The sequence below is a fragment of the Mastigoproctus giganteus genome, chromosome 13 (genome assembly GCF_048544385.1).
Source record: "Mastigoproctus giganteus isolate SK-2022 chromosome 13, ASM4854438v1, whole genome shotgun sequence".
Classification (NCBI taxonomy): Eukaryota; Metazoa; Arthropoda; class Arachnida; order Uropygi; family Thelyphonidae; genus Mastigoproctus; species Mastigoproctus giganteus.
This window is the reverse complement of record NC_143587.1, coordinates 124,418,671-124,440,405: the sequence shown is the minus strand read 5'-3', so window position 1 is coordinate 124,440,405 and position 21,735 is coordinate 124,418,671. Positions and strand designations below refer to the sequence as shown.

At 36.6% G+C, this 21,735-nt stretch overlaps 1 protein-coding gene across 6 annotated transcripts in view; it reads right to left on the bottom strand.

Annotated features, from left to right (window-relative positions):
• The window catches only part of LOC150076415 (putative RNA-binding protein Luc7-like 2), a 222,315-nt gene that overhangs the window by 42,807 nt on the left and 157,773 nt on the right, over nt 1-21,735 (bottom strand). For all 6 annotated transcript variants that reach the window (XM_090387884.1, XM_090387885.1, XM_090387889.1 and 3 more), the window contains 2 exons: nt 15,735-15,878; nt 3,714-3,890 (listed from right to left, as the gene is read on the bottom strand). In XM_090387884.1, coding sequence (XP_090244010.1) covers nt 3,714-3,890; nt 15,735-15,878 — 321 coding nt within the window. The remainder of the gene's footprint in view (nt 1-3,713; nt 3,891-15,734; nt 15,879-21,735) is intronic.

The following is a 21,735-nucleotide window of genomic DNA, read 5'->3' as shown; positions in this document are numbered from 1 at the left end:
CACGCTGAGAATTATGTGGGTATCACGTGTGATAACTGTTAACATTGATTGCTATCTGAATAACTTGCACAGAACGATTTGGAAGTGATAGTAGTTTCCTCAACTTCACTGGATTATCTGAGCAGAATGCTTTGTGACATGTTGGCATTTTCTGTGTTGCAGGGGGAGTCCTGTGCTAAGAATCTGGTTTTGAAAACATGTAACAGGTCATTGTTAATCAGAGGCTCTTGGATTATTGATGGTACTGGGAGTGCCCTAATGAAGAATGATTCTATAAAATGTCTCCTCAACTTGTGCTGACTCCTGGAAAGTGTTTCAATTTGATCAGGTTTCAACAGCATGTAGGGCCAGATCTGAGCAAGATGATAGATAACCTTCCCAATATGCACATTGCTTTTGTGTTCACAGATACTTTTTAACAGCTTCCTTTGACTTTAACATAAAACCCTGTGAAAATTCCACACTTAATGTAATACAACAAATTGTTTAATTTTGCTTTCTGAAAGCAAAGAATCTCATTTTTGTACTTTTGGTCTTGTACTTTCATTCACTGATAATGGACAAGCACTTCCCTTTATTAGAAGGTACTTCTGATGTGGGATAGCTCAGCCCAGAGGTCAAGGGCCCCTTGCAGACAGAGGGAGAAAATGATCTGGGATTTTAGGATCCAATCTTTGTGGATAAAGGGTGGATAGACCGGGAGAATTGGTTTTACGCATACCAATGACAGTTACTCGGACAGTGATCAAAGTAAACAGTTACCACATGCGATAACCAGGCAGCTCACAGCATGCTCTTATTTCGATGATCTTTGTGGCAGTATGTTATTCCAGATAACGAATTATTTTTAAATTACCCAGTTACTTGGTACTAATGAGCGTGTATACCCTTCCAACGCCGTATTTATAGAAACGGCTGATGCAATACCTTGCAATTACTGTCTGATGCAGTAGAAGCATTATCGGATGCAATACCTTAGCTTTGCGACAAACAAAATGGCTGTAATCAAACAATGTCTTATACATTTCACTACAAGTGTTACTTTTTTTTAAGCTGATGCAGTTTTTTTGTCTGCCACTGTAGAATACAACAGCTCAGTGATGTACACTGGAAACCATTGCAAAAGCTTATTCCTCTCTGTGGTGTATATAGTTTGCTTCTTCTAGTGTCTATTGTGAAATCGTCATTTTGCCATAAATTGCATTTTTTATGTCCCTCTTGGGATACATGATCACCATGAAGTTATATCTGAAACTGTAGTATATACATATTCTTTATCATCATACAACTTTATTATAAATAAACAGCATGTTGGATAAAAGTATAAGTTGGGAATGGAAAATTCTAACCATGTTAAGCTAATTGCAGAATGATATCTAATAACTCTGGCATAGCCTGCTGCTGGACAGTGATCAAATGGTTTGTGTTGTCAGATGGTTTGTGTTGACAATCTTAGAGTAATTACAGTTCTTGCTGTTCTTTCAAAAAAATCAGTTACTTGACTGTAGGCCTAACCAATGAACTGATTACAAACTTGAAATTTAATTTAAATTTAATTTTGTCTAATGTGATTTCTGAAAGGATTACGTAACAGAATCCAATGAAAGATGAAGGATGATAAAGAACACATCACACTACATGGTTGAATGAAGTTTTATTATCATGTAAATCAGGAAACATGCAGGAATGGTTGCATTAAAATTAAAGTTATATTAATCAAATGTTTCATAAACACTAAACTTCATTTTACTCTATCACTGAAAAATGCAGTCTAAATACACATTAGAAATTATATAAATAAAAGGAAAAACAAAATGCATTTTGAACATTTCTGAAACCCACAATGCAGTGCAAAAGACATTATTTGCAAAATTCACAAGTGATGCAATTTTTTTGCTGGCCACTATATTTTGTGGTATATTCCTTCAATCAGACAATTACATACTTATAAACAACAGTAGTTATTCATGTGTAATTACTGCAGATATTTAGTTTCTCTCCTCCATCAGAAATGCAATAAAAAATGCACCAATGAAACATTAACTGCACAACACTAAACCTTTTTCCTCTACGAAGGGAGAGGGAACCAGTTATCATATCTGTAGTTGCAATATATTCGGTTATAAAAATTTTTGCAAATAACAGCATGCAACTGTCTTTACAAGAAGGAAATTGCATTTTAAGCGGCAAAAACTGCTAAAGGCATAATATGAAGTGTACACGAATTTAGGAACAGTTTATATATTTTTATAAGTTGTGGCAACTAACCATATTTAGTGGTCTCAATAATTATACTGCATTACTGAAAAATTCAGTTGTGTTTTTTATAATTCAAAGTAATTAAGATTGTAAGAGCGATAAAGCTCAATATGTCCTACTAAAGTTATTATTAAAAACTATAAGAGGAAACCTCATACCTTTATGTAGGACCGGAATTCTCTCAATCCACACAGTCGCAGGATTATGTGCTTATATGATTATACAAATAAATGTCCCACGTTTAATTAAAAACTACATTAAAATTATATCAATAGATACGTATTAAAAAATTGTCATGTACTCAATTCTCATCCGCAACATAATGCATCAAGAAAAGCTAGGGGAAGGTGGCAGCCACCGCCAAAACACCCAACTAATGCGGCATGCTAACATGAGAACTGAAAACAATTGTCGAATTAATCCTTAAGAAACATAAGATAAATGTGCATCAAATAAAAATTGTCTAAAACAAGAATTTTAGACAATTATGTTTTTAGATATTTTAATTCTAGGTACATTTATCTTATATTTCTTAAGAATTAATTAGACAATTATTTTCAGTTCTCATGTTAGCATGTGGCATTAGTTGGGTTTTTTCGGGGGTGGCTGTTGGCTTCCCCTGGCTTTTCTTGATGGGGATGAGAATTGAATACATGACAATCTTCTATTGATATAATTTTAATGTAGTTTTTAATTAAACACAGGGCATTTATTCATATAAGCACATAATCCTGTGACTGTGAGGGTTGAGAGAATTCCGGTCCTACATAAAGGTATGAGGTTCCCCCTTATAGTTTTTTAATAATAACTCAAAGTAGTAAATTCTTGTTGGAAGGGGAAGTCTCGTCCAGAATGTAACCCAGCTGTATTAAAGCTATTTTTTACGAAAAATGGTTTCTAACATGTTGGATTTTGTGTGTGCAATGATTTTCAGTGATATCTTAATAATGTAACCTAAAGTATACCAGTTAAACAAACAAACAAAACACTTCCTTTTTTTTTTATCATCATATATAACCAGTTGACTATGGCAGCCATTAGATTTTGCAGCCCCAGTGTTCCTTACTTCCTATTTATTCACTGTATCATAAATTGTATTGCATGTTTTATTTTTTTAAGTTTATGAAGTATTGGTATTTAACATTTTTATTTTAAAGTACTGCATTATTAAAAAAAAAAACTAGAAATGAAATTCGTTATACAGAAAAGACTTCCTTAATAGGTTGCCTTTTAGTAATTATGATTTCATGTAAAAATTGTCCTCCAAAACCTGTTATATCAAGATTCCACTATCCTTGTAAATTATCCTCATGCGTAAAAGATGTGGCACCCATGTTTAAAAGCTCAATGACAGAACTGTTTTTCACCCTGAGATAAATATAATTTTTAGAGAATAATTAATTTTCTAAATGAAATTAAGTAAATTAAATTAAAACAATACGTGCAATACAAACCTTCAGTTCATTCAATTTTTCACGTATTGTGATGAAACCAAGATGAAGTTTCCCACCAAAGTGGTCTGCCAAGCGTCGATCATTGTCATGTATACCTAGATATGCCGAACATACTTCACAGACCCTGAGCTTCTGTTGCTGATAGCTTGAAGCTGGTATAGAATTTCGGTAATCTTGCTAAGAAATAATAATATATAAAATATATTAAATCATCTCTTTGAAACATGATTTCAATTATATACTTATAAAAGTGGTGACTGAGTTTTATCTACAATCAGTTCTAATATAATGTGCATTTTCGCAACGTTTGCTCCAACGCGATTGATATATTAGGGAAAAATGCGAGTATAATGCGATTTTCGTGTCGGCTCACGCGTGATTTCGCATGCGAGTAACACCAGGTGATCATAAAAACCAGCACCAAACTGAACGTAGCGACCTGCGCAGCAATACATAAAAGTTTATGAAGCTTAAAAAATGTCAAATGCCAAATGTGTGATAGCTATATTTCCCATTTACTGTAATTGTATTGGTTTTTTTAACACTGTTATCAAACTTACCATTCGCTGATAATTTACATGATTTTCTGTTTGAACAGAAATTTCATGAGGTGGGATAGAGCGAGTGGAGGAGCACATTTCTGGAGGTCACTACGATAAAACAATTTGCAGCTACCGGTTTATTGGGCTTTTATGTTAGTGCAGTCTAATTATAAATGGGTAGTAAACTCGATCTTTTGCATTTGCAACAATACCGATAGCTGGAATTCTGCGGGCTTTTACATTATGGCGAAACGTGTTTCCCCTTACTCTTCAATCATATAAAAAAACATAAATAAATTTTCAGAATCTTCTCTTTTGTGCATGCTGTGTTCGTTGTTAGTGATTGCTTATCTTTTTTACTGTTTTAAATTTTACAATCCAAAAAAAAAATAATGTTAGTGAACAGAAATATCAATAAAACAAACTTCATATCTTGTTAAGGTAAAGTGCTATATTTGCTGTAATAATTATTTATTTATTAGAAATTTAAGATGTTTAAACCTGTGTTAGCAATATTATTGGGTTTCTAACTTTTTTTTTATTGTTTTACTTACCAGACTGAACATTTTTTTTTTTTTTTTTTGAGTGCTCTGCTCCTATCCCTATTTTTCCCATAAGTCCTGTTATTTTTAATGCAAAAAATACAACACAGATTTTTAGGAACACATGTACCGCATTACAGCAGAACTGACTGTATTTGAATAATTCTTTATGAGTATGAGAGAATTTAGGAATTAATCCTGCAGGCTGAAAAGAAGCTCAATGACAGTTGAGCTCCTTCAGTTCCCCAGTGGACAAAGCTTCCAACAACTTTGCTATTTCTGCAAGCAATTTTACTCCACTAAATTTAAAAAAAAAATGAAATAGAAAATAGTTCCACATTTATGCCATGTAGTCTTAATCTTACTTCCACTATTAAAAAAATTACAGCCTTATACAAAAAACTACATGCTAAATTACACAACTCCACTCTTCCCTTTCTTTATATGACAGCCAAATTTCATAAACAACCCGTTGGTTTTAGATTCATTACCAGTGCTAAAAACAGTTGCTGTTACCTTCCAACTAAGCAATTCTTTAAATTGCTTAATATTATTTTCAATGATCATTCATCTACATAGATTATAAACAATAACCAAGCTGTCATTAACACTTTTAAATCTGATGTTACCATATGTAGCAGAGAAATCTATGATTTCACAAATCTTTTTACTTCAATACCTGACAAGTCACTTGTATTTGTGCTGAAACAGCTTTATCACAAATAAAAAGGTAAATTAAAGATCAGTGAAAATTTATGGGACAATTATATCAATCTCTGTATATTTAATAATTTTATTTTCAATGGCAAACATACATACAAGCAGACCATTGGAGTACCCATGGGTTCTCAAAATTCCAGTTTAGTGTCAAATTTATTCTTACACTACTAGAAGATGTACATACTACAAGCAACCCAAATCATAACTTTTTTAGCATTTCGATATGTAGATGACATTCTTGTTTTAAACAAATTTTGAATCCATAGCTAAAGAAATATACTCTAGTGAACTTATATTAAATAAATAACGCTTCTCTAGTAGAGAAGACTACTGTTATTTATTTTCAGCGTACCACCACCCAGACGATCGTTTCGAAGCTTTTTGGCTTCTTCATCAGTGGGCGGGTAGGTAATACAACAAGCCATCTCAGTTGCGAAGTTATATCCACATTATGAGAGATGCCAGAAGGGTGTGGTGGTAATGTATTTGTATACATCATTGGATTTATTTATTGTTACAACTGGAATTGTTTTCAGTTATCATCCAGCTATCTGAAAACTGTTCACTTCCACTTTTGTGAACAGTTCTATCTTGAATTTTAAAATTTTTTTTATATACTGTAGTAAGGCTTTCCTTATACAGTCTACAAAGCTTCTGATGCATAATAACCCTACCATTTGGACTTCAGTCAATTAATCTTGGCCCGAGCTCATCCTACATGCTCTTATTTTAAATGCTGGAGCCCTTAACATCTATTTTATTGCCTTTAGATCTACTAGAATTGTCACTCCCATACTTAATTACTTTATGAAATATGTATTATTATTTCATCTTTGGACTATTCTATTCTAATTTTCCAAATATTTTCAACTTTTTTGTCTACAAAATCTAGCCAGTCTAAGTATATCTTTCAGCTATTTTTTTGCATTATATATTTTCGTTTCACTATAATTACACTGTATGTTACTTTTTACTTTCCATCTTTACACACATTTTTTTCAAAAGAAACTACAGAGGTCACTAATTTTATCCTCTTTTTATAAACTTCCTTTTAAGTCTGCATTTCACTATAATTTATTGCAAGTTACAGGCATTCTTTCTAATGTGTTACTGCTTTAGCGACAGTTATACGAATCAATCCAACTACAGTTTTATATATCAACTGGATATTTTCCTGCTGTTTTTTTTATGCCTATTTACTATGAATTGCTTGGAAATTCCAGGTATCTATTTTTTACTCTCTATTTGCAAGTATCAACTTCTTCAAAATTCTTTTGGTTCATTATTTTCGGCTCTCACTATTTTTTTGGCTTTTTACAAAATTGATGGAGCTACAAAAAACGTGAACTGACCAGAGCTACAGCAAGAGCTGTAGCTCGAGTCAGTCCACGTTTTTGGTAGCTCCAATGTATTGGTAAAATCTTTGCCTTTTTGCATTTTTCTGAAAGATTGTCTTGCGATACTTAATACTAGCTATTACTATGGCATTCAATTTATGCATCTAAGTCGCTTAATCTTAGTTGAAATAGCACAATACTTGGATGATATTGCCAGAAACCATACTAAGGGTCAGGGATTTACACCCCCAATAAAATCCCGAAGTAGTTCGCTGGCTTTGCCTCTATTTTTATCTATTTACTATCTAACTCTTACATCTTATGCCTCAAAATCTATTAGAGTAATTTGAGGCGCTACCACTATTACTATTGCCTGCTCCTTTTGCCTATTTCTTTGGCTTATGCCCTTTGCTTTTTCCTGCCCATTTAGCTACAGAAACAGAAATATTCATGTAAATATTCTGATATTGTAAGAGTAAAGCTATCTGTAGGGCTAGCAGTTATATTTTTCCAGGCAGCTGTTCGTATTTTTATTGTGTCATATTCTACAAAATATGCTAACTGTAACTTTAACTAATCTAAAATCTGACCTTTAAGCTATTATATATATAAATATACAGTGGTACCTTGGATTGCGAGTATCTTGGTTTGCGAGTGTTTTGCAAGACGAGCAAAAATTTTTAATAAATTTTAACTTGATAAACGAGCGAGGTCTTGCAATACGAGTACAGTCAGTCCTCGTATAACACAGGCTCCTCCGTAGCCAGGTGGGAAGGAGCAGCAGTGCGTAGTACACGCTTCTTGATTAGACCGGGGTTCGAGCCCGTCACCACTAAATACGAAGGATGCGGAAAGGTCAGGGAATGACCACCGCATATCCCCGAGCAATATGGCCTTAGTTGCTAATGCTCTTAAAAATCAAATAACAAATAAATAACAAATCCTCGTATAACACGTGTTTACACTACACAAATTCGATCATACACGATTTATAAATAGGGGAACGATATCTTATATAACACGAACTGAATTCGCTTATGCACGATTCGCCTTTGGGTTTACAAGAAATAGCAGTCGAAAGCAGAATCACCCCAACTGCAAGCAAGACGATAAGAATGAAGAGAAGGTTCTGAAAATGTATTTATGTTTTTTATCAGTGAAAGGGAAACACATTTCACCATAATAACGTAAAAACCAACACAATTCCAGCAATCGGTATAATCGCAAATGCAATTAGATCGAGTTTACTACCAGTTTATAACAGATTCCACTAGCAGAAATGCAACTGGAAATTGTTTTTATTGTTTTATGGTAGTAACCCCTAGAAATTTGCTTTAGGAAAATGTGAGGTGTTAATAGTGTATCTCTGCCTTTATGGTGTTGTTTATTCAGTTGCTACAAGTGCGCAGATTTGTTTATGTGTATCAAGGGTACCTCCTCATTTTGTAATTGTGCTTTATTTCCTAAAAATTGTCTGCCAAGTGTCACGTGATCACGTGCTGCTCGGGATTGTGGTTAATCGTCTCGCATGCTTGGTCTCAGTCGGCATACCTCATTCGTATACAGTCAACATTGTAGTGAACATTCGTGCTAGCATTGTGACCACGTGTATATGTGTAAAGCATTTTTTTTTTTGTGTTCAAATTTAGTGACTGTTATTTGTTAACTGTGCACTACGAAAATGGCCCCAATGAAGAAAAGGGTTGAAAAGGAAGGTGGTAAGAAGAAGGAGATGATTACGGTAGAAGTTAGAAGGAAATCATCGAGAAGCATGAACAAGGTATGAAAGTGGCCGCCATCACAAGATTTTATAAGAGGTCTATGTCAAAAATTTGCACAATATTAAAGAAGAAAGAAGAACTAAGGGGACTAGATGTAGCAAAAGGAATCACGAGAATATCAAAGCAATGGCTACGTATTCTGGAAGATGTAGAAAAGTTGCTTTTGGTGTGGATAAATGAGAAGCAACTAGCAGGTGATACTGTGACCGAGAACTTGATCTGTGAGAAGGGAAAGGCCTTGTAAGTAAACAGCCAGGTACGTCTACAGAAAACGAAGAAGGTTTCAAGGCGAGCAGGGGATGGTTTGATAACTTTAAGAGAAGAAGTGGCATCCATAGTGTTGTGAGGCACGGAGAGGCTGCGAGTTTGGATGCTAAGGCAGCTGAGGCATTCGTTGGCAAGTTCCAGAAGCTCATGGTTTCAGAGTGTTACCTGCCGCAGCAAGTTTTTAATTGCGATGAGACGGAGCTTTTTTGGAAAAAGATGCCAAAGAGGACCTACATTACAGCAGAAGAGAATGCAATGCTCGGTCACAAGCCCATGAAAGACCGTCTCACCCTCTTGCTGTGTGCTAATGCAAGCGGTGATTTCAAAGTCAAGCCCCTGCTCGTTTATCATTCTGAGAATCCACGAGCCTTCAAGAAATACAAGGTGCAGAAGAGCCAGTTAACTGTTATGTGGAGGTCCAACAGCAAGGCTTGGGTCACTCGTATCTTGTTCGTTGAGTGGATCAACGAGGTCTTCAGTCCTGCAGTGAAGAAATACCTTTTAGAAAAAAAAACTGCCACTCAAAGTCTTGCTGGTTATGGATGATGCTCCTGCTCATCCTCCAGACCTTGAGAATGACTTACTGGAAGAATTCGAATTCATTAAGGTCCAGTTCCTTCCTCCCAACACTACTCCATTACTCCAGCCCATAGATCAGCAGGTCATTTCGAACTTTAAAAAGCTTTATATCAAGGCACTATTTCAGCGATGCTTCGAGGTGACCGAAGGAACTAACCTTCCCTCCAAGAGTTTTGGAAAAATCATTTCCACATCGTAAACTGCCTCAAAATCATCGATGAAGCCTGGGATGGTTTGTTTGTTATTTGGTTTTTAGGAGCATTAGCAACTAAGGCCATATTGCTCCGGGAATATGCGGTGGTCATTCCCTGACCTTTCCGCATCCTCCGTATTTGGTGGTGAGGGGATCGAACCCCAGTCTAATCAAGAAGCGTGTGTTACGCACTGCTGCTCCTTCCCACCTGGCTACGGAGGTGCCCGCCTGGGATGGGGTCACCAAGAGAACCCTCAATTCTGCTTGGAGAAAACTGTGGTCTGATTGCGTTGAGGGGTTTGCTCATGAACAGGAGCTGCCAGTTGTCAATGAAATTGTGTCCTTGGGGACGACCAAGGGACTGGAGGTGAATAAGGACGACATTCAAGAGCTGGTGGAGGAACATGGCCAGGAGTTTACCACTGACAAACTGATGGATCTGCATCGCAAGCAACAGCAAGAGGTTATGGAGGAGATCTCGTCTGAGGAGGAGGAGAAAAAAAATGGAGACATCCCTCTCTTCAAATGAGATTAGGGAGGTGTGTAAAATGTGGGAAACAGTGCAAAATTTTGTAGAAAAGCACCACCCGAGTAAGGCTGTGGCAGTGCGAGCGATGAATCTGTTTAACGACAATGCAATGTCATATTTCCGTGAAATCCTCAAAAGGAGGCAAAAGCAAGTGTCATTGGAGAGGTTCCTTGTTAAAGTCGCACAAAAAGAAATAAATTCGATAAATATTTCGAAAATATTTCGACTTAAGTATATGAATATTTTTGAGTTTTGGAACAAATCATCTGGGTTTCCATTATTTATTATGGGGAAATTCGCTTTGATATACGAGTGCTTTGGATTACGAGCACGTTTCCGGAACGAATTATGCTCGCAAACCAAGGTACCACTGTACTATATTTGGTATATATTAATAAGGTGTGACTGGCATATAACTCGCACAAAACAGATGGCTCATGTCGTTACTGATGGCATATATTGAGAGGCACTAGCCCCATGTTGACATGCCTTTCAACGTAAGCCTTATGCAGTAATGGCATTATGATACTTTTGATTTGTTATTATGTTAATTTTAGATTTAGTATGACTTCGCTAATTATAGTGACTATTTGGTGCCTTGTGGGTTATAGTCACACACTAATATTAGGATATATATAGTTAAAAATATAGAAACATGGTACTTATATATATAGAATAGAAGTAATAGGTACGGGAATTGTAATAGGAGGAATATATGAAGGAATATAGACCTGGGTTACTACTATGTAGAATAGAAGGCACCCAACGACTATAAATAAATAAAAGATAGGAGGTTATGCTTTTAGTATGGAGAGAGAGCGAGAGAACAGCAGGTAATGTAATAAACCAACAGGTTAGCTAAAATGGAAAGGCAGTCATAAAATAACACAATTTGAACCTGCAAAACAGAAAGTCAAAAATATTATATTATAAGTACTTAGTGCTGTACTTCAGATGATTTCAACGTCATTAACGAGGGCCAGCCTTCAAAATCAGTCAAAATGCAGAAAAAAGATACCAGGTTAATCGTAATGCTAACATATATATCATGGCTGACCCGACAAAGGTGGAGAAATGATAGATAATAAGCAATATATAGGTAGTAAAAAATTACTAATGATCATTGAAAGTTGAAATCGTGTGATAGAGCGGTCATGACTCGTACTTACTGATTTCACAAGCCGGAGAAGTTGGGATGGTCGTCCGATATACTGCGGGGAGAGAAAGAATGCTATGTGCTTGTTTCAATGACTATATGGTATGTAGAAACGACCTCAGGCATTGGAATGCAGTAAAACGTATGGGGTTGATGGGGGGATTAAACACAATGAGGCCACGAGTCTCAGGATAGGGGAGAAGGCATAACGTACAAAATAGCATGAAAAACATGCTGAATTTTGCATGAGGCCAAGTCAGTATGTATAACAGTAAAATAGCATCTTGATATTACTTTCGAAACCTAATCATGCACAAGAAATAAAAGATAGGGATTCAGAACAGTAAAAAGGAGAGTGAGGATGAGAGGAATTAGTAGTGCTCGGGTAGTCCGGGGTCACTAGCCCATTCCTGTAGTAGGAACCTGAACGTAATTTCTGGGACTGTGTCTCATGTGTTTAAGTCACCTTTACTACCACTTCAACAAAAGATTCCAAATTTTAAAATATAAGAATATAATTAACCAATCCCTAGATATGACAAATATATTAGCATAATGACATTCTCTACTTCCAGACTGTGTAAATAATGTATAGGCAATAATACTCCTTAACCTTTTTGGTGTCTCATGGTTTGAAAAACTTGTGCCCACCAATTGGTTATCATAGGAGTATTTTTTCACTATTTTTATTGGCATTATATGTAATTATATTTTCATCATGAATGGTAATAAAACTTAAATGGTAATATAATGGTCTACCTCCACCATCATTAACATTATTCACTTAAACACGTGAGACACAGTACCAGAAATTACGTTCAGGGTCCTACTACAGGAACGGGCAAGCAACCCTGAACTACCCGAGCACTACTAATTCCTCTCATCCTCACTCTCCTTTTTACTGTTATGAATCCCTATCTTTTATTTCTTGTGCGTGATTAGGTTTCGAAAGCGATATCAAGATGCTATTTTACTGCTATACATACTGACTTTGCCTCATACAAAATTCAGCGTCTTTTTCACACTATTTTGTACGTTATGCCTTCTCCCCTATCCTGGGACTTGTGGCCTCATTGTGTTTAATCCACCAATCAACTCCTTATGTCTTACTGCATTCCAACGCCAGAGGTCATTTCTACATACCATATAGTCATTGAAACAAGCACAATTCATGACCGTCTGCTCCATCTCATGATTTCAACTTTCAATGATCTTTAGTAATTTTTTACTACCTATATATTGGCATATTATCTATCATTTCTCCACCTCTGTCGGGTCAGCCATGACATATATGTTAGCATTACGATGAACCTGGCTTCCAAACATTAACAGTAAACTAAAAACCTGGTAACTTTTTACCATGTGCTACGTATATATATACAAAGGGTACTAGGAAAGTTTTGCAATATGACGTAACAATGAATCACAGGAAGCTGCTTGTTGCTGCATGTTGAGACATGTTCATACGTGCATAGTAGCCACCGCGCCAAGTCGATGGGCTCAGTTATTCATTAGTAGTGAGAGTGTAAAGTGCTTGCGATGGCATCGTGGTCACGCAATGAGATAAGGACAGTTTTGCGGTATAATTTCGTGCGTGGTTTAACCATAGACCAGTGCTTAGAAGAAATGACTCTTGCACTAGATGATGATTGTCCACATCGTACAATGAAATTCAGGTGGTATAGAGAATTCCAAAGGGGAAATTTCACTCTGGAGGATTCTGAGAGGCCGGGAAGGCCACGAATGTCAGTTACGGAGGAAAACGTTACTGCTGTGAGGAAAATGCTTGACGAAAACAGGCGAGTGACCTACCAACAGACAGAGGATACTTTGGGCCTAAATGCACCAGCAATTCGTTCGATTCTGCAAGATCATTTCCACGTGAAGAAACTTTGTTCTCTCTGGGTGCCGCATCAACTGACTGCAGAGCAGATGACACGACGTGTGACTTGGTGCCGGGAGATGTTAAAAAAGTTTGATAAGGGACAATCTCGGTATGTGAACAACATCGTGACAGGTGACGAGACTTGGCTGTACTATTACGATCTGCCGACCAAGGCTCAAAACAAAGTTTGGGTCTTTGATGATGACGACACACCCGTAATTGTCAGAAAATCCCGATCTGTAAAGAAGAAAATGATAGCTGTATTTTTCAAATCGAGTGGAATTGTAGAACGTGTCGTTTTGGACACGCAGAAGACAGTCACAGCTAAGTGGTATACTGAACAATGCCTGCCTAAAGTCATTGGATCTATGAAGAACCTGCGGCCAAAGTCAAGAATGGACACCTGGTACCTCCATCACGATAATGCTCCAGCTAACCGCGCCAAAGCCTGCACCAAATATTTGACCAAGACAGGACTGAAACTTCTCGAGCACCCTCCCTACAGGCCAGACCTTGCTCCCTGTGACTTTGCACTGTTCCCGCATGTGAAAATGAAGCTAAAAGGGAGGCGGTTTTCCAGTGATGAGGACCTTCTACGGGCTTGGGACAACGAGTGTGCTGTACTCCCTAGTGAAACTTGGCAGAACTGGTTTAAAGATTGGTTTCAGAGGATGGAGAGGTGTATTGAATGTAGAGGAAATTACTTTGAAAAAATTAAATAAATAAAGCTGTATTGCAAAACTTTCCTAGTACCCTTTGTATATATATATATATATATATATATATATATATTTTTTTTTTTGGTAGTTGTTGGCGCATAGGCTTCTGTGGCCATAATGCACCTCCCTAGGTTTTTGCAGTACTTTGATCCAAGCCCGAGGCGGGAATCGAACCCGCGACCTTTGGGTTGCCAGGCAGGCACTTTACCCACCCGTCTAGCCCGGTCGGCATGTATATTTCATGTTAGAAACAGAGGCCTTACTTTTTGCTGCATTTTGACTGATTTTGATGGCTGGCCCTCGTTAGCGACATTGAAATCATCTGAAGTACAGCACTAAGTACTTATAATATAATATTTTTGACTTTCTGTGTTGCAGGGTTCGAATTGTGTTATTTTATGACTGGCTTTCCATTTTAGCTAACCCACTGGTTGATTACACTACCTGCTGTTCTCCCTCTCCATACTAAAAGCATAACCTCCTATCTTTTATTTATTTATCTTTTATATATATATATATATATATAACTGATATTAATGACTTTTAAAAATAAATCAAAATTAATGCCAGTAACATGGCAAAACTATTGAGCGAAAAATAATAAATTAAACATAATAATTAATCAACAGGGAAGAAGTAAAGGTAAGACTAAAAATTGTAGCAGAAAATCTCCAAATAAATTTAGAAAATCCAATTCAAAATAATAAATCAATTTTAAAATTTAGAGCCAATTACGTAAGAATTTAGCACCCCCCCCGTAAGGTGCCAGTTCCAAATTATGTGAAATATCACAAATAGAGACTAAACTAACTACAATAAAATAAAACCAAAATAACAAAAATAGTCTGACCATTATGCCCCATATCAACAGAGGACCACAGGCCAATAATGGTCAGTGAATCGCTGCATTTCAATTGCTAAACAAATTGTCACAAAGGCGAACCGATCGAAGGATCAGATGCCACTTGATCCCCCAATCGAACTGCCAATGCAAAGGATTTGAATAGCAGTGGTCCTTATGCAGCGAAAAATAAAAATATAGAACAGACAGACTAGCACTCCAGCACAGAGCCACACCACTGACAATGTAAGCTTAACCAGCTTATATAAACAAATAAATAAAATACTATAGATGGCGGTACAGGTGCAGCATAAGCACATTAAATCCACTACTACCATTTTATTTACATATATTAACATAATGAAGTAGTTAAAAAATAAAACAATGGTACAAAATATAATACGAAAATTAAGAAAATAAATATAAAGCTATCATTAGAGGCAGCAAAATGCACATTCCTCCACATGATGCTCAATGTATAACTGATATTAATGATTTTTAAATATAAATCAAAATTAATGCCAGTAGCATGGCAAAACTGTTGAGCGAAAAATAATAAATTAAACACAATAATTAATCAACAGGGAAGGAGAAGAAAAGGTATGACTAAAAATTGTAGCAAAAAATCTCCAAATAAATTTAGAAAATCCAATTCAAAATAATAAATCAATTTTAAAATTTAGAGCCAATACATAAGAATTTAGTGGCTCCCCACACTCGTAAGGTGCCAGTTCCGAATTACGTGAAATACCACAAATAGGGACTAAACTAACTAAAATAAAATAAAACTAAAATAGAAACCAACAAAAAAACCAAAACTAGAAATAAAGGCACAATATATATATATATATATTATGCCTTCATATTTCTAGTAGAAAACATTATAAATTAAACTACTTAAGCAATACAATAACTCAGAGAAATTTTTACCTCTGCTAATGATTTATTTCTTCTTATTTCTTCTACTTCCTCCATCAATTTCAAAGATTCTTCGACATTTCCCCCTGCACCAAGTTTTTCAGCTGAAGCAAGTTTCTTTCCTATTTGTTCTCCTAATTCATGAACTCTGTTTAACTAAACAAATAAATGAAACAATTAAAACAAATCACAGTAAATTATAAAACAGAGCATACCATATAAATATCTACATCTAATTACATCTATATCTAATTCCTCTCTCTTTATGTTTCACAGGTTTGACAAATGTAGTACAGTTGAAGCTCCAGCCAATTTAATCCCAATTTCACGTTCATTAATACAACCTTGAAAGATGGTCAAATTCTCTATGACCCAAAGATTCCCCACATTCTATGCTAATTTTTACTTTTTTTGGCAATATTCACATTTTAAAATTAAAGAATGTTAATTTATTGAAGCTAATGATGAGCTTGTAGGCTGTCCATGAAGAATCACACAACAGTGATTCTCCATGTTCACTGCAAATTTCTCATGCTCATTTGAATAATAAAGTTAACTTTGACTAGAAGTTCATTTCATTATACAGTATAAATAAACTGTATGTTTATCAATATGGCTTTTACAAAATGGAGAGTTTTGCCAATTTCAGAAAAAAATTAACATTTTAAAAGTTGGTGAGATGTGAATTCCTAAGAGTATAAAATTCATCATTCCAAAAGACCAAAAGCTAGAAAAATCTACAACAAACATGGGAGGTCTGCTGCACTGGGGAGAATCAGAGCAGGGATGGCAAAGCATTCAGATCTTGAAAAGGTTGATGGAATGGTTAGTGATGATGATGATGTGCTTAAAAAAATGCTCCCACAGACTGATATCTTTTAGAAACTAAGACTAAATCATTTGCATGTCAGATGAATATGGAGATTAAGCTGGACTTAAGGTTTCAGAAATTTCCTTTCAAAAAAGTGCAGCCACTGTTACTGAAGCTATGAAGGAATGAAAAGAGAATTGTTTAAAAAATGTTTCAATAACAAACAACCATAATAGCATCTTTGATGCCGATAAAGGTGGAGTATTCTTTTAAGTTGCTACCAGATAAAAAGTTCACATTTAAAGTTGAGAAATAGTGGCAGAAAAAAAGCAAAACAACAGATCAACCATTCATCCTTCTAGAAGCAAATATGTTTAGCAAAGAGAAGTTTCTTTTCTTAATCACTGAGAAAGCTCAGTAGCCCCGAAGTTTTAAAGGTCTGAAGAATTTGCTGACTATGTATCGGGAAAACCAAAAGGCACAATATCATTAAAAATCTATGATGGATGGATCATAGATTAGAGTGAAAAGAATGGAAAAATTCTGCAGTTTGTGGATAACTGTATTCTATATTGCTTTTGTGAAATCAATGTTAAGTAACTACCACCAAATATGATATTGATCCACTTGATCAAGGTGTAATCCAGTGTTTATTTAAAAAAAAAAAAAAAAAAAAAAAAAAAATACTATTAAAGAATGCTATTAAACAAATTGTGCTGTATATCAAAAGCAAAACAATGGAAATCAACATTTTGCAGGCAAGGTATTTATGTGTTTCGGTAAAGAAACAGTAATCAATATTAATACTGAAGAAATTTGACGATGTGAGTCATCATCTAAACCTGGAAATGTTTTGAAGACCATGCCAGAGTGGATGCAGACACTGCATGAATGAAGAACTTATTGCAGATGTAATGGAACTTGAAATTTTCAGAGATGAAGCAGAACCTATATTTTGATGGAGAAAGAAATTTCATTCAAAGCCATTCATCAAGGATTAGAACTTGTACAAGGTTTCTTAACGTGTAGCCTAACTGCATATGTGAATAAACCAGTGTCATCCATCTCCATAATTCTCTTTTAAAACGTGCAGAGAAAATTAAACAGCGTATTTGGACAAATTATTTTAAAGTCTGAAACCAGTTACCCCGTTTATAGTTAAGCCTTCACATATATGAAAGTGTGTACGTGTACACATATAATGTACATGTGTACTACTGAATACAATAATTAGTATTAATATTAATAGTGGCAAATGACATAAGAAAGCAAACTTATTACAGCATCAGCCAAAAAAAGAAAAATTTTTTTTAAATAAATAAAAATAAATAAATAAATAAATTAAAAAAAATAATAACCTATCCATCCCTCCACAACAGCAGATGAAAGTTTGTTCCAGCAATCAGACAGTCTGCTGACGAGGCTACTAGAGACGGTCGTGTTCCAAGCCGCTAAGTGGATTTTTCTTATTTATTGATTTGAAATTATTGTTTTTCTAAAACTTTTGATTTAAATTTAGTAGTATAACATTATTTTGTGATTTTCTGATTAACTTGGTGTATTTATTCTTTACTCGGCCTTGTAATTGCATAAAAGTATCGGTAAAGGTTTCCACGTGTTTCAACTCCGCTAGCGTTCGTAATTTTCCCGCCATTGTGATACGATAGTTGTATGCCGTACTAGATAGCGTTAGTTGAACTTCGTTAGCAGTTAAATTGTACGTTTAAATAAATACATATAACGACTTAGATTACAAATGTAATATAATTAATAACATAACATAATTAATTATAATTAATTAATAAATTAATAGAATCATGACTCAGACCAGAGCAGCAAAGCAAAAGGCTCAAGCTAATGGAAGCGCTGTGGCTCAGAGCAGAACTGAGGGGGGCAGTTGTCCTCTGACTCACAGCCTTATAAAATGCACTGTTTGCTTGATGTTTGCAGAGCAATCGGGTACGGGACATGATACTGCCAAGGGGGATGTCTTTGTGTGTGCGCGATGCAAGGAGTGTATCGATATCAGGCAACAACTCGGCGTTCTTGTGGGCCTATATGAGAGCTTGAAGGACAGGGTGGATGCCCTCGAAGAAACTAAATTGAGGGGCCCATCAAGCTCTCAGCTGCCCACATCAACGCCAGAGCTTGCACTTGGGCATCGCGTGACACAGAGACAACCCCCAAGGCAGAATGCGCTGGTCCCGAAGGAACTAGTAGTTGTTGGTGACTCTATTGTCAGGGAAACGGGGAACATGCTTTGTAAAAAAGATAGGTGGAACAGAACCAGGGTATGTCTGCCAGGGGCAAAGGTTGATGACGTTGTAGAGCGAATATCATCTTTTAAGGGCACAAAAGGTGATATAGTTGTACACGTTGGCACTAATAATATTAAGAGTAGGAGACCGGCAGAATTACTTAACAAGTACAGGTCACTGTTGAACAAAAGCCGAGAATTAGGGTTGAATTTGAAAGTGTCTGCAATTCTGCCCAGACACGATAGGAGGGAGTATATGATGAGAGCCTTGTCGATCAATTCGGCCCTGGAAAGATTGTGCAAGGCTCAAGGGGTAGAATTTTTTTCAGCCTGGACTGTACTTGTTAACAGGAGAGATTGCTTCTACAGGGATGGGGTACACTTAAATAGAAAGGGTGCAAGAATATTTGCTGATGCTATCGAGGCAGTGTTAGGTGGGTCGGAAAACTGCTAGCTTGGGGGGAGACAAAGACCAATAGATTGACAGTAGCCACTGGCAGAGGTGAAAGAGATTCTTGCACTGCTTCTATTAGAATGAGCAGAAGCCTGAAAAACAAGATGCATGGTATTTCAGAGACTGCTGGGAGCCATTGCGGTACAAATAAACACATGGGTTGTGTTAGGGTAGCTAAGAATAGAAACAGGTGCAGGTATACTTGCGTGTACACCAATGCTAGGAGTTTAGTAAATAAATTTGATGAATTTGAGGTATTGCTCAAAACATCAAAGGCAGATATTGTTGGGATATCAGAGACATGGTGTCACACAGATATAAGGGATGCAGAACTGCAATTTGGGGAGTACAACGTCTACAGAAAGGATAGACAGGATAGGAAGGGGGGATGGGTTATGCTATTAGTTAAGAAACACATAAAAACCAAGGAAGTGAAGCCAGTCGACATCGCTGGACAGTGCAGTGTTGAGTCAGTTTGGTGTGACATAAGCATTGGGAGATCAAAATTGAGAGTAGGAGTGTGCTATAGGCCTAATGACTCTGATGAGTATAATAAGGAACTGTACAGGGAAATAGAGTGGGCTAGTAAATCAGAGAGTCTTATAATGGGAGATTTTAATTTCCCAGATATTGACTGGAATTTGGGGGCTGGTTACTCACACACTAGCAGGGCTTTTGTGGATTTATTGGATGATTGTTTTCTACATCAGCATGTTCAGGAGGCAACTAGAGGGAGTAATACTCTTGATTTGATTATCAGCAGTGATTCTTCCTGCATTAAGAATCTGCAGATAAATGAACCACTAGGTGGCAGTGATCACAGTGTGCTGAAGTGGGATTTACTCAAAGAGGTAACTACCATTAGGTGTAAAGGGAAGGGTTATTGCTTCCGTAAAGGCGACTACGATGGACTGAGACAGTATTTAAATTCTATACAGTGGGACCAACTGATGATGTTACCAACAGCAAATTCAAAATGGGAAGCATTCAAAGAACGTATCTTGGAAGCTACTAGGCTTTACATACCAACTAAGAAATATTGTTCAAGGTTTAGGCCAAAATGGATGTCAGATGAACTAATGAGGCATATGGCAGAGAAGAAAAATGCATGGGATACTTACAAATTAACACATGACACAGAAGCCTATGATAGATACAAGTTGATATGCAACCAAGTTACAAAGGAAGTTAGGCAGGCGAAAGCAGATTACGAGAAATCCTTGGCAAGGGATGCAAAGAAAAACAGCAAAGAGTTCTTTACTTATGTAAACTCTAGAAGGAAGGGGATGAATCAGATTGGTCCACTTGATATTGATGGGTCAACTGTTGATGATCCTGCTCAGGTAGCTAACAAACTAAATGAATATTTTGCATCGACATTCACACATGAGGAGTTATTCAGCAAGGGGAATGCCAGAGGTGTATTCAACTCTAGCAGTAAGCTACAGAATCTTGAAATAACTGGGAGTAAAGTGGAGGAGAAACTGTTGAAGATAAACACAAGAAAGGCACCCGGGGTGGATGGGATCTATCCAGTTATATTAAAGGAGGCAGCAAAGGTAGTAAGCAAACCCTTAGCCATAATTATGAGAGCTTCCTTGGACTCAGGGGAGGTACCCATAGACTGGAAATGTGCAAATGTGACCCCAATTCACAAAGGAGGATCAAAGGCTGACACAAGTAACTATAGACCTGTGAGCTTAACTTCTGTTCCAGGAAAATTAATGGAGGCACTGGTTAAAGAAGCACTGCAGGATCATTTAGACAAGACTTCAGTTATAGCTCAGACACAGCATGGTTTTGTTAAGGGGAAGTCTTGCCTGACCAACTTGATTGGATACTATGATGCAGTCACAAAAGAACTGGATGCAGGGAATAACTTTGATATTATATACTTGGATCTTAGAAAGGCTTTTGATACTGTTGCACATGGAAGACTGCTACACAAATTGGAGCAGTGTGACATTGGAGGCAAATTGCTGCTATGGATAAAGGGGTGGTTGAGTGGGAGAAGACAGAGAGTGGTAATCAATGGACACTGCTCATCGTGGACTAATGTTATTAGTGGAGTCCCTCAGGGCTCAGTGTTGGGTCCATTATTGTTTTCTGTATTTATAAATGATATTGATGATGGTATATCAAGCTTAATGTCCAAGTTTGCAGATGATACAAAGGTTGGCAGGGTTGTCAAGGACACTACTGACACTACACTGCTGCAACAGGATCTGGAAAGGTTGAGCAGATGGGCTGAGAGGTGGCAAATGAAGTTTAACATTGACAAATGTAAAGTACTACACATGGGAAACAGCAACCCCAGAGCAACGTATCAACTCTGTGGTACTACACTGACAGTGGTAGAGAATGAAAGGGACTTGGGGGTGATTGTGCAGGCAGATATGAAGTTCTCTGAGCAGTGCAGACGGGCTGCAAGAGTAGCTCATGGAGTATTGTCAATGATATACAGGAATTTTTCCAGCAGGGATAAGGAGGT